This window comes from Bombus fervidus, chromosome 19 (assembly GCF_041682495.2).
Source record: "Bombus fervidus isolate BK054 chromosome 19, iyBomFerv1, whole genome shotgun sequence".
Lineage (NCBI taxonomy): Eukaryota > Metazoa > Arthropoda > Insecta > Hymenoptera > Apidae > Bombus > Bombus fervidus.
Window position 1 is genome coordinate 3,444,988 of NC_091535.2, and position 13,774 is coordinate 3,458,761.

Sequence of the window (13,774 nt, forward strand, 5' to 3'; positions counted from 1 at the left end):
AATGATATTTTGGTGGGCTAATACCATATTCACTATCTTCTGATACAGTATCCACAATTTGATATCCAAGTCACCACAATTTGATTCACAATCACTCGGCAATCAGATGAAACATTCGCGTATAATTCATTGAAAGATTCTTCATTGGTACGTTCCGTCATTGTTGACATTTTTTTACAACAAAGGACGCAACTTGACGAGTCTTATAAGCGAGAGACACAGCTTGAGCTATGCTGACCAACAATTGCACTGTATCATTTCTCACAGCACACTGAGAAAACGACGTCGATGCGAAAAAAAGTGCATCACGAGTTTACTCGTGGCCAGTCGGTAACGTTTGGCCATGAAAACACGAGTTAACTCATGGCCGATCAACAATGTGTACATTGTAAAATCAGAGTATTCTTCGACATAAAAATATTCCACTTTTACACCGAAATAACTGGTTTATAGAAGCAAAAATATTCGATAGAACAGAATAGATCAACGATCTGAGGTGATATTGGGTGTAGTGCGTTAAATAATCACTCGGTGTTTCGATCAACAATATATTTATTAAACAAGTGTCTTCTTTTAATCGCGTCACGTATCGCTCTCGGTTTCGCTAGTCAATCTTGTTGCCCGGTTACGACTCGACTTTATCGTTTCCTAGTCGAACCTAACTGTCGATCTGATTCGATTCTTTTCTTTTCGTCACCCCTCAATATCCCCACTATTTGTTAGGCGTTCGCGACCGTTGCCACGCACGCTTCCTTCTCGAACATTCGACGGAAAGACCGTTGGGATATTGATGACTCATTAGGCACTTCGCTTCGGCGATATACATTGTTGCCGAGTGCCGCCACAGATCATTAAATTCCCAAATTTTCGATTGTTATTTCTGCCAGACCAAAAATACGTGAAATTTCGATGGAAGTTGAGGCGAAGTGCGAACGAAAGCTCTGGATCGACAGAAATTCCCACGTTTTTGTCTCGAAAGCGTGATCAGCAAGGCATAGAGATCTGCACACATAGGTTGAATCAAGGGAACATGAAAAAGCTCGCTCCTCTTAAGGGGCAATCCGGTTCGAATGCTGGTTGCCGATTGACAAAGGCAGTTTCCGCGGGAAACGCTGAACTCGGCGAAATTCCGACGTTGGGTCAAAACGACACCACCTGCAAACATGCAAACGTTGCCTACGAACGTAGCCTTTTTTCTTCCTTTTTTTTAAATTCTCCATGCAATCCTCGCATTTTCCCCACCCTGAAGAAACTTCTCCATCAGAGGCCTCCACGATGTTCTTGAATTGACACCTCAATATTTTGAAACCAGTGTTGGTTAACATAACTACAATTAGAACAAGTGGAACTGTGCTTATGCAAACTTATATCATCGCAATGCCCGATTTACCGAATACGTTGTTCAACTCTTATTACTCGACTGTAGGTCACGCGACGGTCACGCTTATGCGGATAAAAGTCTTTGTCTTGGTATTTACGAACTTCAGCTCAGCGAAATCCAGTTATATGGGAATTAACTCTGATTATACGAATGATAAATACGAATGATAAGCGAAGGAAGGAAGAACTCGTATTATCCGACTGATTCAGTTGTTCAACGTTTCTTGTTTCGCAACCGCGTCGGATAGGTGCAGCTTCGCTGTAATAACAACGATAATAATAATTTTATTCGCTTCGGTAATATATTTTATTTTATTAAAAATATTTTTATTATTAACAAAGGATCGTCAACAGTCACGTTTACGCCTCACTGCAAACCAAGCTGTTCTGACGGTGTTTTTTAAGTTTCCTCAAAACAGAGTATTTATTTTTTGCTAGGAAAAATCAGAAGTTTTATGAACATGGAATTATGACACTGTCTGAAAGATGACAAATAGTGATGGACGAAAATGGACAATACCTAATTAAATAAAGTTATATTTTTAAGCAAAAATTTTGAATTTTTCTTCTTATTTAAAATACACAATCGCTTAGTTGCCAAGCTAATAATTACAATTTGCAAACAAATAATAATTACAGAATATAAATAATATAATATAATATAATTGTATATAATTTATATTTTTTTATATTTTATAAATTATTTAATTATACATTATATACATTATAAATTATATAATTAAATAGCTTTAATAATGGTATTGGAACTTCGGAATGGTAATGGAATGGTAATGGTAACTTCGGAAATCTGCCACTAGTATCGCGATTCGTTCCACAGTTCCCATCAATCGATTATAATCGACAACATACTTCGGTTTTTTAATCATTTTTCACGTGCGATAATGACGTTTCGTGTGAACAAATTGTTCATTGTGGAAAAAGGACAACATATATACTGCCCTCTTGTCACACCATTTTGTATGTATATTGCCATAATAAAAGGCTTCAGCATGTACAATACTCGTCGTGTGTACAATATGCGGCATCTTACGCAGAGCGACTGTAGTCGCCCGTAGTAACGAAAAGGTTAAAAACCACAGAGACGAGACTGGCACGGTCCCTGTGTGGAGGTTACTCGCAAACGTATGCGTTACATTTGCAATATAATGCATTATTAATTATATTAAATTTTATTTTAAATTTTTATTTTATATGAATAACAAGGTGAGGTGTATATTTATATTTAATTATATATATATATATATAAATAGTTTTGTTGAGTGGATTAAATTAAAAAAAAAACATAAATATTATATGAACGATAATGTTATAGGTAATATAATTTTTTCATATAAAAATAAAAAAAAATTAAAGAATTTAAAGTTCATAAATAGATTTATATATATAAATGAAATTATTTATAAGTAGAATACATTTGTATTATACTGTATTTATTGGAGGTTTGTATTGTATAACGTTACGTTTGCAATATAATGCATTATTAATTATATTAAATTGTATTTTAAATTTTTATTTTATATGAATAACAAGGTGAGGTGTATATTTATATTTAATTATATATATATAAATAAATAGTTTTGTTAAGTGGGTTAAATTAAAAAAAAAACATAAATATTATATGAACGATAATGTTATAGGTAATATAATTTTTTCATATAAAAATAAAAAAAAATTAAAGAATTTAAAGTTCATAAATAGATTTATATATATAAATGAAATTATTTATAAGTAGAATATATTTGTATTATACTGTATTTATTGGAAGTTTGTATTGTATAATACAATAGTATTTACTTTTAAAGGTTTTGAATAAATTTATTTATATTGTATATATATAGGTAAAAGTATCTATTTAATAATAATGCATTATTAATTATATTAAATTGTATTTTAAAGTCTTAAACGTTCTGCGAACGTGGTCAGTGAATTTTGATTTTCGTCCCATGTCCTCGTTCAAATTCCGTGCTGTGCGACGTTGCTATTTTTCCGGACCGCGCATCGCATTGGTCGAAGTCACCTCCCAGTGGAGAACGAAGGGATCGCAGGTCCAGACTCCCGGTAAATTGGCAGCTACCTACGTATCTCCATATATTATGTGTACACTTCAAAAATTGAACCGCGCTATTGACTGTGCGGACCGTGTGAAGCCGCTTCCGCCTCCGGGAACACAGGATCGAACCGAAATGGACCGGAAAAAAGAGAGGAAAAAAACATCGTTGGAAATTTCCCTTCTGGCTAGGCTGCGAGATATTGTGACATTTTTTATGACACACACGTACACTCTGGCATTTTGACATTTTTACGTTGACAATCTCTTAGTTGCCAACACAATAAGTAGCGTCATTTAACGCGGTAATACAGTTGAAGATATTTTCTGATGAAAGAGCGCGTCGGTAAGGAAGAAAAGTCGTTTGATGAAAAATATAGTCCAACAAATAATATTACATTTGTGATTAAGTAGCGGAAGGCCGTTTATCTGACTTTTTCAGGCTGCTTACGTGATGATACATTTATCTCTGGTAGTTACAACATGTTACGTGTTTTTATTAGAAGACTGAGAGATTGATAGAAGTAATTATCGTGGAGGAAGTCTAAGATTGCTGTCATAGTTCATCGCTGAAATTCATTTCAAGTGAATGTCATAACAACGCATTTATCTATGACTAACGTGGCACACGTTTGCACTAAAACCGCGGATATTAGTAATGATAAACATTTATAACCATCAAGGTGTATAGCGTATTATTTGTTATTTTCGCGAAAAACGTAGATAAGCTGTGACATACGTTTACACAGTTCCACTATAAAGTTTCAATATACCGTGGTTCGCGAAAATATTCCACCATGTATGCAAGCTCTGCGTTGCATGAAACATTTAAAAAAATTTCATCGTTGCTATAACGATACAGCATTGTAACGATTATATTGGTGAAGTTTGAAACGAATTTGAAAAGTGGAGTTGATTGATTTATTAGGTTAGAAATTAAGTGAATGCGGATTTTGTCAATAGGTGGTGTTGACAAAATCCGCAACCGCTTAGTTGCCAACTTAACAGCTTCTGAGAGGCTCGTATCTCCTTCTCTTCGCAACGATCAGTTATTTTTTATATCCAAAGTATCGAAAGCTTCTTGATTCGTCTGATTTACACTGGAACAATGAGCGCTCGAAACAATCGACATCCGTTACCAGCCGTTTCATATGGTGCGTTATTCGATTGCTACGTCAGTAGGAAGTTAGTGCAGCGAATATGGCAGCCGTCGATATTCGACCAGCATACATGCGGTTAATTATCATCAAGGTCGTGTCAGTTACCAAAATCGTTCCGTGTGCTTGCATTACACGCAGTCCCTTTTATTCGGGTTGTGTAAAAATTGAAAGAAACTAGGAACGAAGAAGGTCGTTTACACGATGAAACAATTTTCACCGGCCACGTTCCATTTACCGTGCCTTTGCACAGAATATTTCTGTGAAACATGGTCCTGAGATAAGTGGAACGAGTCGTACCTCTTTTCTGATTTGCAATTAGAAGAAGAAAGACAGTATTAGAGGAACAAGATTGGATGTGCTTCTTTTTTACGTTTCGACGATGTTTGTACATTTCATATGTTTTTAATTCATGGATTTGGAATTGCACGATCCAATTTTTGTTAGTTCTCCAGTAGTTAGTTCTAGTCTAGTAGTAGACCATATTATTGGGTGGTTATTATTGAGATATGTGTAATTTTGTGTGCTACGCTAGGTTAGCCGCGAGTAGTCACACACATATATGAGTATGAGTGTGTGGCAGTATATACGTGCACAGCGTCTCGTAAAACAGATGAATACAACGGCTCCATTGGCAGTGTTGCATAGAAGATGGTGAGATAGAGTGCTGAGACGCGTGCAAATATGTATCCACGAATATCTTCTAAATCACATATCAAATAAATGTGAAATTATTTTGATATCAATTCTAAGTGTAATGTAAATGTTATTATACATTTATTTCGGTGATTAATACCCACAATTCTCAACAGTTATAAATCTTAAAAAGAAATATTTGAAAAGTCGGAGCAAAGTTGGTTCCTTTTGTCGCTGTGTCTATTGTAGATTTTATCAATATCATTTAATGACAAAATCCGCAATTACTTAGTAGCCAATCTAATATTTCGTTTCATTGTGTCAGAAACTTTGTTTGTCTTTGTTTATATGAAAAATCTCAAATTTTTTTTTATGTGCTACGCTAGGTTAGCCGCGTAGTAGTCACACACATATATGAGCATGAGTGTGTAGCAGTATGTGCGTGCACAGCGTCTCGTAAAACAGACGAATGCAACTGTTCCGTCAGTAGTTTGGTATATTGGGTTGACAACTAAGTGATTTTGTCGTTAGGTGATATTGACGCAATCCGCAATCACTTTGTTGCCAAGCCAATAGAAGATGTCGGGACAAAGAGAGTGCTGAGACGTATGCAAATATGTATCTACAAATATCTTGTCAATCACAAATTAAATAAATTTGAAACTATTTTGATATCAATTCTAAGTGTAATGTAAGTGTTGCTATACATTTATTTCGGTGATTAAGATTCACAATTCTCAACACTTATAAATCTTAAAAAGAAATATTTGAAAAGTTGGAGCAAAGTTGATTCCTTCTATCACTATGTCTATTGATTTGGCAACTAAGTGATTGCCAATTTTGTCATTAGGTGGTATTGACAAAATCCGCAATCTCTTAGTTGCCAAGCCAATAGAACATGTTGGGACAAAGAGAGTGCTGAGACGCGTGCAAATATGTATCTACAAATATCTTGTCAATCACAAATTAAATAAATTTGAAACTATTTTGATATCAATTCTAAGTGTAATGTAAGTGTTGCTATACATTTATTTTGACGATTAAGATCTACAATTCTCTTATATTGCTTCCATGGTATTTCATTATATTTTTAATATGTGTTTCGTGTGATACGAATGATTGTAAAATGAAATATTACAAAATTTCATCATATCTCTTTTTTTTATTCAATGCTTCGTATTATACGAATTAAAATGAGATATTTCAAAATTAAGCAGCCAAAATCTTACAGAATACGTAGAAATATTTGAATAAGAGAACAGCGTAATAAACACAAATTGACTTATTAACAAATTTATTCAGCAGCATTTTTCTTTTAGAATTATCGTTAAAAAGAAAGCTGAAAAAAACTAATTGTTGCACAGAGATCGATGTATTTCTTCAAATAATTGCTAATTCTCAAACTAAATAATAATATTAATAATAAAGTATTATCAAATATTCTTAAATTCATTTGTGAAACACAACAATTTTATTCAGTAGCTGGTAAAACTTTTGCATGCTACTGTATTAGATAGATATCCGTGTCCAGGAAGTTCTTGAAGCGAATAAGGAACGCCTATCACGCGACATCAGCGTCGTCGAACTCGGATATTGAATAAGGAAGCTGGCGTGATTCGTGATGCCGCTCCCCGTTGAACGTGTCGCGAATAACGCACACATGAAATAGCAACACACGCTCGTATACGGTGTTGTAAATACAAGCGAAGGCGGATGTAACGGTGGATATCTTCGCCAGACATCTGAAAAACTGAGAACGAAGCGAACAGGCTTGCGGAATATTCAGAGCTTCATCTCGTTCGTCGTTCATGAAATATCAAATCGAAAGGAATACTTTTTATTTCATAAAGCTCTGGAGAAGCTCTAAATTTTGATAATCGTGAAGAAAAAAAAGGGGTATATTCTAGTTGAAATCGTAACATTCCTCTGAAATTCTTTATTTTTTAAAATAATTCTTTAATTTAAATAATTAATTAATTTAAATAATTCTTTATTTCTAAAATGGGTAAAAAGATTGCACGATTAATTAGTAAAATTTGCACTAGTATTTGTTTAAATATACCAAAGAAACGAAACATTTGCAATTCGACGAAACACAGTGCAATTCTAGGGACAAGCTTCCTTCGAGCTTGCAATTCACATTTTACATTATTAAACGCTTTTCATCTACATCGTTCGACTATTCAACAGAAGAGAACGTTCGATGAAAACGACAAATGTATACCTCGAACAACGTAATTTTCTACGTTCACATTTTGTGATATTGTAATTTTACAATATCATAATTTTGTAACTTTGTAACCATATTTCGTAAGTGGAACGAAACACGTAAAATCCATATCTATGTCACTTGTGCCAGCTAATTATAACTATAGATAGAAACATATATATTTACATTTTCTGACACGTTTCACACGTTACATAATTCCGCGTAACATGCTCGATAACCAGCCAATAGCAATTGTTCATTTCTTTTCGATTTAAATCGCACCAGAGAGAATACGAGAACTACGCCAATGTATTTAACAGCGACTATGAAATCGCGCACGAAAGCAAAAGACCGGCTCATAATTGTAGATCGTGCAGCCAGCAGTAATGAAATTATCCACGTTAATGGGTGGTGGGTTACGACTGACCCAGGGACAGGTTCGTAATTGTCCTCGTGAATTAGCTAGTATTTACGTTCGAATAAAAATGCCAGCCTTCCTAATTTCACTATTATTTCGCTTTCACAGATCCACTAAAATACGTACGATGTATTCTTGTCACCTGTTCCAGCATTTTAAATAAACAATTTTTCAACATTTTTTTTCAGCATTAAAAAACTATAATATACTGAGATGATAACTGTTCAGAAGCTACAGCGATCAATCGCATACATTGAAAAGCAGAGAAAGGTAATAGCGTGGCAAACAGTATCTTTTAAATTTAATTTGCTGTATTTACAGGATTCCTTGGAAAGCGTAATAGAACTGCCGGAAAAATCGCATCTTTTTACAATTTTCTTCCTTTAACCCTCTACACTGCGAATTTTATTTCAATTTCGTTACCAACAGCTGTCAACGCTTTTAAGTGTTTTATTTGAAATCTACTTTAACCAAATAATAAGACAATTTAAATAAATAAAAGAACAAAGAAATTCACTTAAATGCCAGTTTTATTCGCACTATTGTTGTATTTTCTAATTTTTAAGTGGATGATATATTTCGATAACAATTTCCAGGATGCAATCACAAAAAAAGTGGGACATGAAAGAATGTCGAGTGGGACTCGACAAAGGAGCTCCTGAGATAAAAACTGATGTCAAGTCACACTCCACATAGCAGTGTAAAGGGTTAAACAGCCTTCAAAGATCTAAAACTAAAATCCATGAACTCTAGATATATCACAAACACACAACGCTACGCGAACAGGCACAGTACTACGTCGGCCAATTCTTTGCCTTCAAACATCTCCGAAAAAACCATAAATCACTTTTCAATTTCAAATTCAATCGAAACAACCTAACCTAACACCACAAGCACAGTCTGCTAACGCGCACGCACGCGTTACACGCGTAACATTTCATCGAAGCACATCCTCGAACCACACGAAAACACATTCTCTCGCTTCCTATTTGCTTGGATGCGAAAGAGGAAGTTGGAAAGGAGATATGACACCGGGTGAAGAGCCTTCATCCGTTCGGTTAATAAATAAACAGATGGCGGGGCAAAAAGAATGCGCGATCAAAGGGGATCGAACGTCTGCACCGGAAGCAGAGATACTGGCGGAGTTTCCGTGCTGATTCCTCAAACGGATATTACTCCGGTCTCTCTCGATCAATGGCACGTTGACGACGAGACGATTGGTTGGAACGAGAAAAGGATAGCGAGAAACGAGATAAAAGCGACAGAAGGGGGGGGGGGAAGCAGAGTGAAAGAAGAACGCGACTGGCTGTTGGCCTGAAATCACATCCGACCCGAGAAGGAAACAAAGGGAATAAATTTGGTTATGTTCGGGATAAATGTTACCAAAACGCGCACGGCTAAGATAAAATTCTGTAAACGAGTTCATTTAACTTTTGAATGAATCTGGCTGAGTGATGATACGCGTGCACGGTTAAACTGGAACAGATTAGAGGAAATTAGAGGATCGAGGAGGAAAGTGGGAAATTATGTGAGTAGGATGAAGGATCACGTGATCAATGTACAAAGAACGCCCTATTCCCGGGATATTAAATTTCAACATGAGAAGGTCAATACGTGAATTTCTGATAGTTTGTCTTGAAAACTGCAATAGATTGAAATATATTACGCCATAACGTTTAACTCTTAATACTATATTTATTAATACCAATAATAATAAAAACGTTTTGGTAATATTGGGTTGGCAACTAAGTGATTGCAGATTTTGTCATTAAGTGGCATTGACAAAAGCCGTAATCACTTAGTTACCAACCTAATACTTCACAAATTGGTCGGTAACTTTGATTTTTTCCGAATTTCAGTATATTGAAAAAGGCTAGTTAAAAAGATATCACGTCATTGAAGGAATGTTGTAATCAATTCTAAGTACTTTTAATTTCATATTTAATCTAAAACTCACGTAGAATATTGTCATATTTGTACAGAAATTCGTCCAAAGCATTAGCCAAATTTAGAATGTTGCCATTGCTTGTGCGCGTGTCTTATAAATGAAAATTTTACAATGAAATTACACGCCACAAAAGATTCTTTGTTATTTTTGAAAATTACTTCGAGATCGTATAATTTTGCACCTTAATGACAGCTGCGACACGCAAGGAAAAAACATCAACGACGTTCGAAGAGACTCAGAAAAATGATATAAGAAAAATATTTTTTGAGAACTATTCGTCCTTCGACATCACTCAAACTACATACAAAATACTATACTTTCTGTAATCAACCGAAGAAGATATATTAGGTTGGCAACTAAGTGGTTGCGGATTTTGTCATTAGGTTGTATTGACAAAATCCGCAATCACTTAGTTGCCAAGCCAATATAACCGAGACGCCCTATACACAAGAAATAGAAACAATTTGCGCGAAATCGAAGAAAATCGAGATGGAAATCGCCGCAGGATACCTAGTAGCGATGAGGTGCATCTGAACAGATGACAAGCACGTTCCATCATCAAGAGCAATGATACAACTGAGCCAGTTCGCGGTAACGTTGTTGCCCAACTACGATGAAACAAACGTTCGTACACAATAGTCGCGAGATTAATGAATTCACTTAGCAGCTGATGATTACTGATACTATGGATAACCTTTAAATCATGATGGGCTGTTACTTCATAGCAGATCAATCGAAAAACAAGCAACTATAGTACCTACAGACGCTATGCGCAAACCTGATGACCGAATGTTATCGAAATCGCAAAAAGTGAGATTCACAATTCGCCACTTCAAATAATTAACACTTTACCGACCGCTAGCGATTCAACAGCATACGCACGTCCGACCGGCATATCAGGCGCAGATTCTCCCTGGCGCTGGCTCTGCTTCGGTTTAGACTCTCTGATACCATTCTTTTCGTTCATTGCGAACGATAAGTTTTTCAAATTGGTATAAAACTGTGGAAGCTTACAAAGCAACGCAACTGACGCAACTGAGCAACGTACCTTAGTACTAAATAACAAATTACTGCTCAAATAATGAGAAAGACTGTCGGCGACAAAAAGCCGATTAATGGGCTATCGATCGGTAAGCATCGGCGACAAAAACCGATTAATCGACTATCGGTCAGTAAAGTGTTAAGCAAACAATTAAGCAAATAATGAAGGTTTTTATTGCGCTTCACAGTTAGATGCATATAACAGCGACAATTTTCGAGTTGCCGAATTTGTTCATCTATTAGGTTGGCAACCAAGTGATTGCGGATTTTACCATTAAGTGGTATTGACAAAATCCGCAATCACTTAGTTGCCAACCCAATAGTTTTTGGTCTGTCGTCAAAGGAGCGCAATACCACTTACTCTGGCGATTAATTTTAAACACAACGTCCATTTAAAATTTGACACGTATATCAATTACATCTCAGATTATAGTAATTTCTTCGTTTCAATTTCTACAAAAATTCCCCAACTCAAACGAATCGCCGTGAGAAACTAGAAAATTTCTAGGGGAAACTGGGTCGAATCAACAATGGCCTCGTTTCGTTCGTCGATTCCTTCGATATCGATACGAAAACTCCATTCGACGTTTCCTAACACCCGGTGAAGACGTTTCACGGTCGAATTTACAATCAGCAGATTGCTACGTAGAACGGCGCGTGTCCAATTTTGGCGAAATCTTTGCTCGTTGGTAAAAGAAGGTAACCGGGTGAGCGCGCTTCCGGCTATGTAATTTGCTATCTACGAGGATCATGAGCGATGTAAATTTAAAAAGTTCTGACAATGAGAATGTTACTGTGGAGACTTGAGAATGCGGGTCCCGCAGTGGGTTCGTAATTTTCACCTGATTTCCCCTGTCTTCTCGCTGTTTCAGCATTAGTCGATGATCAGTCGTCGTGGATTCTGGTTCACGTTTACTAAGATAGAGGTCCCACATTTCTCGATTTAATAAACCTATCGTAGCTACAACAACTATAGGTGCATTACTATATTTACTATAACATTTACGTATCTACTAATTAATTAGATGTGCATTAAATTTCGTATATAATTTCATACTACAAAGATAAAAGATGAAGAAAAATGTTTCAGTGAAAAATAAAGACAAAGAAAACAGAAGTACGAAGGATCAATATTATGTACAATCGAAATACCAGCTATTTTTAAATGAAACAATTCCATCTACGAGCGGGAATCAACGATAACGTAACGATAACCTCAACACTGAAAGAGCAAAACGGAGTTTCCCAATCGCTGCGCATTTACGAAACATCATCTGAAGCTGAAACCAGGCAAACGATCGACAATTACCTCCGCGTCATCTCCATCGACTCGGTCTTGTTATTTTACAAAAGCATCCTCCCGTTCACCAAACATCTTCAAGTATATCTTGTACACCTTACACAGCCATAGCTCCGTTTACCAAGAAACTAGCCATTTCAAAGTTAAACTTAGAAAGTTCTGACAATAAAAATGTTTCTACGGAGACTTGAGAATGCGGGTCCCGCAGTGGTTTCGTAACTTTCACCCGATTTCAGCATTAGTCGATGATCAGATGATCAGGGAAGAAAACGCGCGAAGGCAAATAAAAGACAGAGAGAGAGAGAGAGAGAGAAAAGACGAATAGTATCTGCTGTGTGACGTTCGTTTGTTCAATAATATCCGGATGACGAACCTGCGAGATTAGTCGCGAAATTCCAAAAGGACCATCGGCAGCCAAAGAGTTTCATCTCGCGCTCCTTCATGCCTGAGGTGTTCTCAAACGAGGATGATGCGAGGATCCGGAGCTGCCTGGCGCTGATTCCCGAAATCAGGCATCGGTTGGACGCTCTTGAGTAATCCAAACGGCATTCACAGAACCACAATTTCCTGTGAAAAGACCAGCCCAACCCCTTTCTTGGTTGCTGCGCGTTCCACCTCCTTCTACGACGTAATCCAAACGGGATTCTGGCCCGATGCGTGAGAAATGTGGTGCAGCACGAAACACCGCGTTTATGTTCACTTGCACAGCCTCGCCATTTCCGTTGTTCACCTCGTGCAAACACTCGGCGTCATTCTAAAGCGAGCGGAAACACCGATCGACGTTTTCGAGGCGAATTCATCTGACTAACTGAGATTCGTTTGAGAAAGATTTTCTAACACGTTGACTGCCGCGATGACTCAGTGACTCACGTTACTAGGTCCTTTAACATGATTCAAACAAGATAAACCTCGTGGATTAAATTTTTACAACTACATTTTTAGTAGTCAGTACTCCTGCACAGTTTGTTGTATTGGCAACTAAGTGATTGCGGATTTTGCCATTAGGTGGTATTGGCAAAATCCGCAACCACTTAGTTGCCAACCCAATACAACAGACTGCACAGGAGTAGGCAGACTAAACACAAGCGTAGAGAATTATTCTAAGAGATAAAAGATCAGAACTGGTGAAGGAATGGTTAAGGAAGATGGGATTAAAAAGGTAAAGAAAGAAACGACAGAGAAGATACCAGAGATTAAAAGGTGCAACAAGCAGACAATTAGCAACAGGGTTGTTGGTGGATATAATAGTCTTAAAGTAACAGTGACTTGTAACGTAGACAATTAATATGCAGTAACTAGATTAAGAGTAGCATGAAGAGTAAAGTACACAAGGATGAGTGAGAAGATCGGACGAAGAAGGATGTGATTAAAAAAATTGTAACCAAATGGTATTTCTTAACCGCGAGTGTCTTTAAAATAAGATAAACTGCATGAATTAAATTTGTTACAATATATGTGAGTCAGATAACACCCTCAAAGAAATAGCGCGCAAATATATATATATATATACATAATATTTTGCAAAAATAAAATGTTATCATGTAGTATATTTCAACCCATTAAAATATACCAACAAATACACCACCTATTGACAAAATCTGTAATCACTTAGTTGCC

The 13,774-nt window shown here is 36.4% G+C and overlaps 1 protein-coding gene and 1 long non-coding RNA gene across 6 annotated transcripts in view; one reads left to right on the top strand and one right to left on the bottom strand.

Moving 5' to 3' along the window:
• Window positions 1-13,774, bottom strand: part of Btk29a (tyrosine-protein kinase Btk29A) — a 351,109-nt gene that overhangs the window by 179,079 nt on the left and 158,256 nt on the right. The window contains exon 2 of one of the 5 annotated variants that reach the window (XM_072021490.1): window positions 12,531-12,911. The exons of 2 other annotated variants lie outside the window; for them this stretch is intronic. In XM_072021490.1, coding sequence (XP_071877591.1) covers window positions 12,531-12,600 — 70 coding nt within the window. In that variant the 5' untranslated portion in view covers window positions 12,601-12,911. Of the gene's footprint in view, window positions 1-12,530; window positions 13,039-13,774 lie in introns of all 5 variants that reach the window. 2 more of the 5 variants (XM_072021489.1, XM_072021488.1) reach the window with 2 other exon arrangements.
• Window positions 7,575-9,508, top strand: LOC139996976 (uncharacterized). The gene is made up of 3 exons (XR_011802471.1): window positions 7,575-7,887; window positions 7,977-8,138; window positions 8,465-9,508. It is a non-coding gene; the product is annotated as an uncharacterized lncRNA (long non-coding RNA).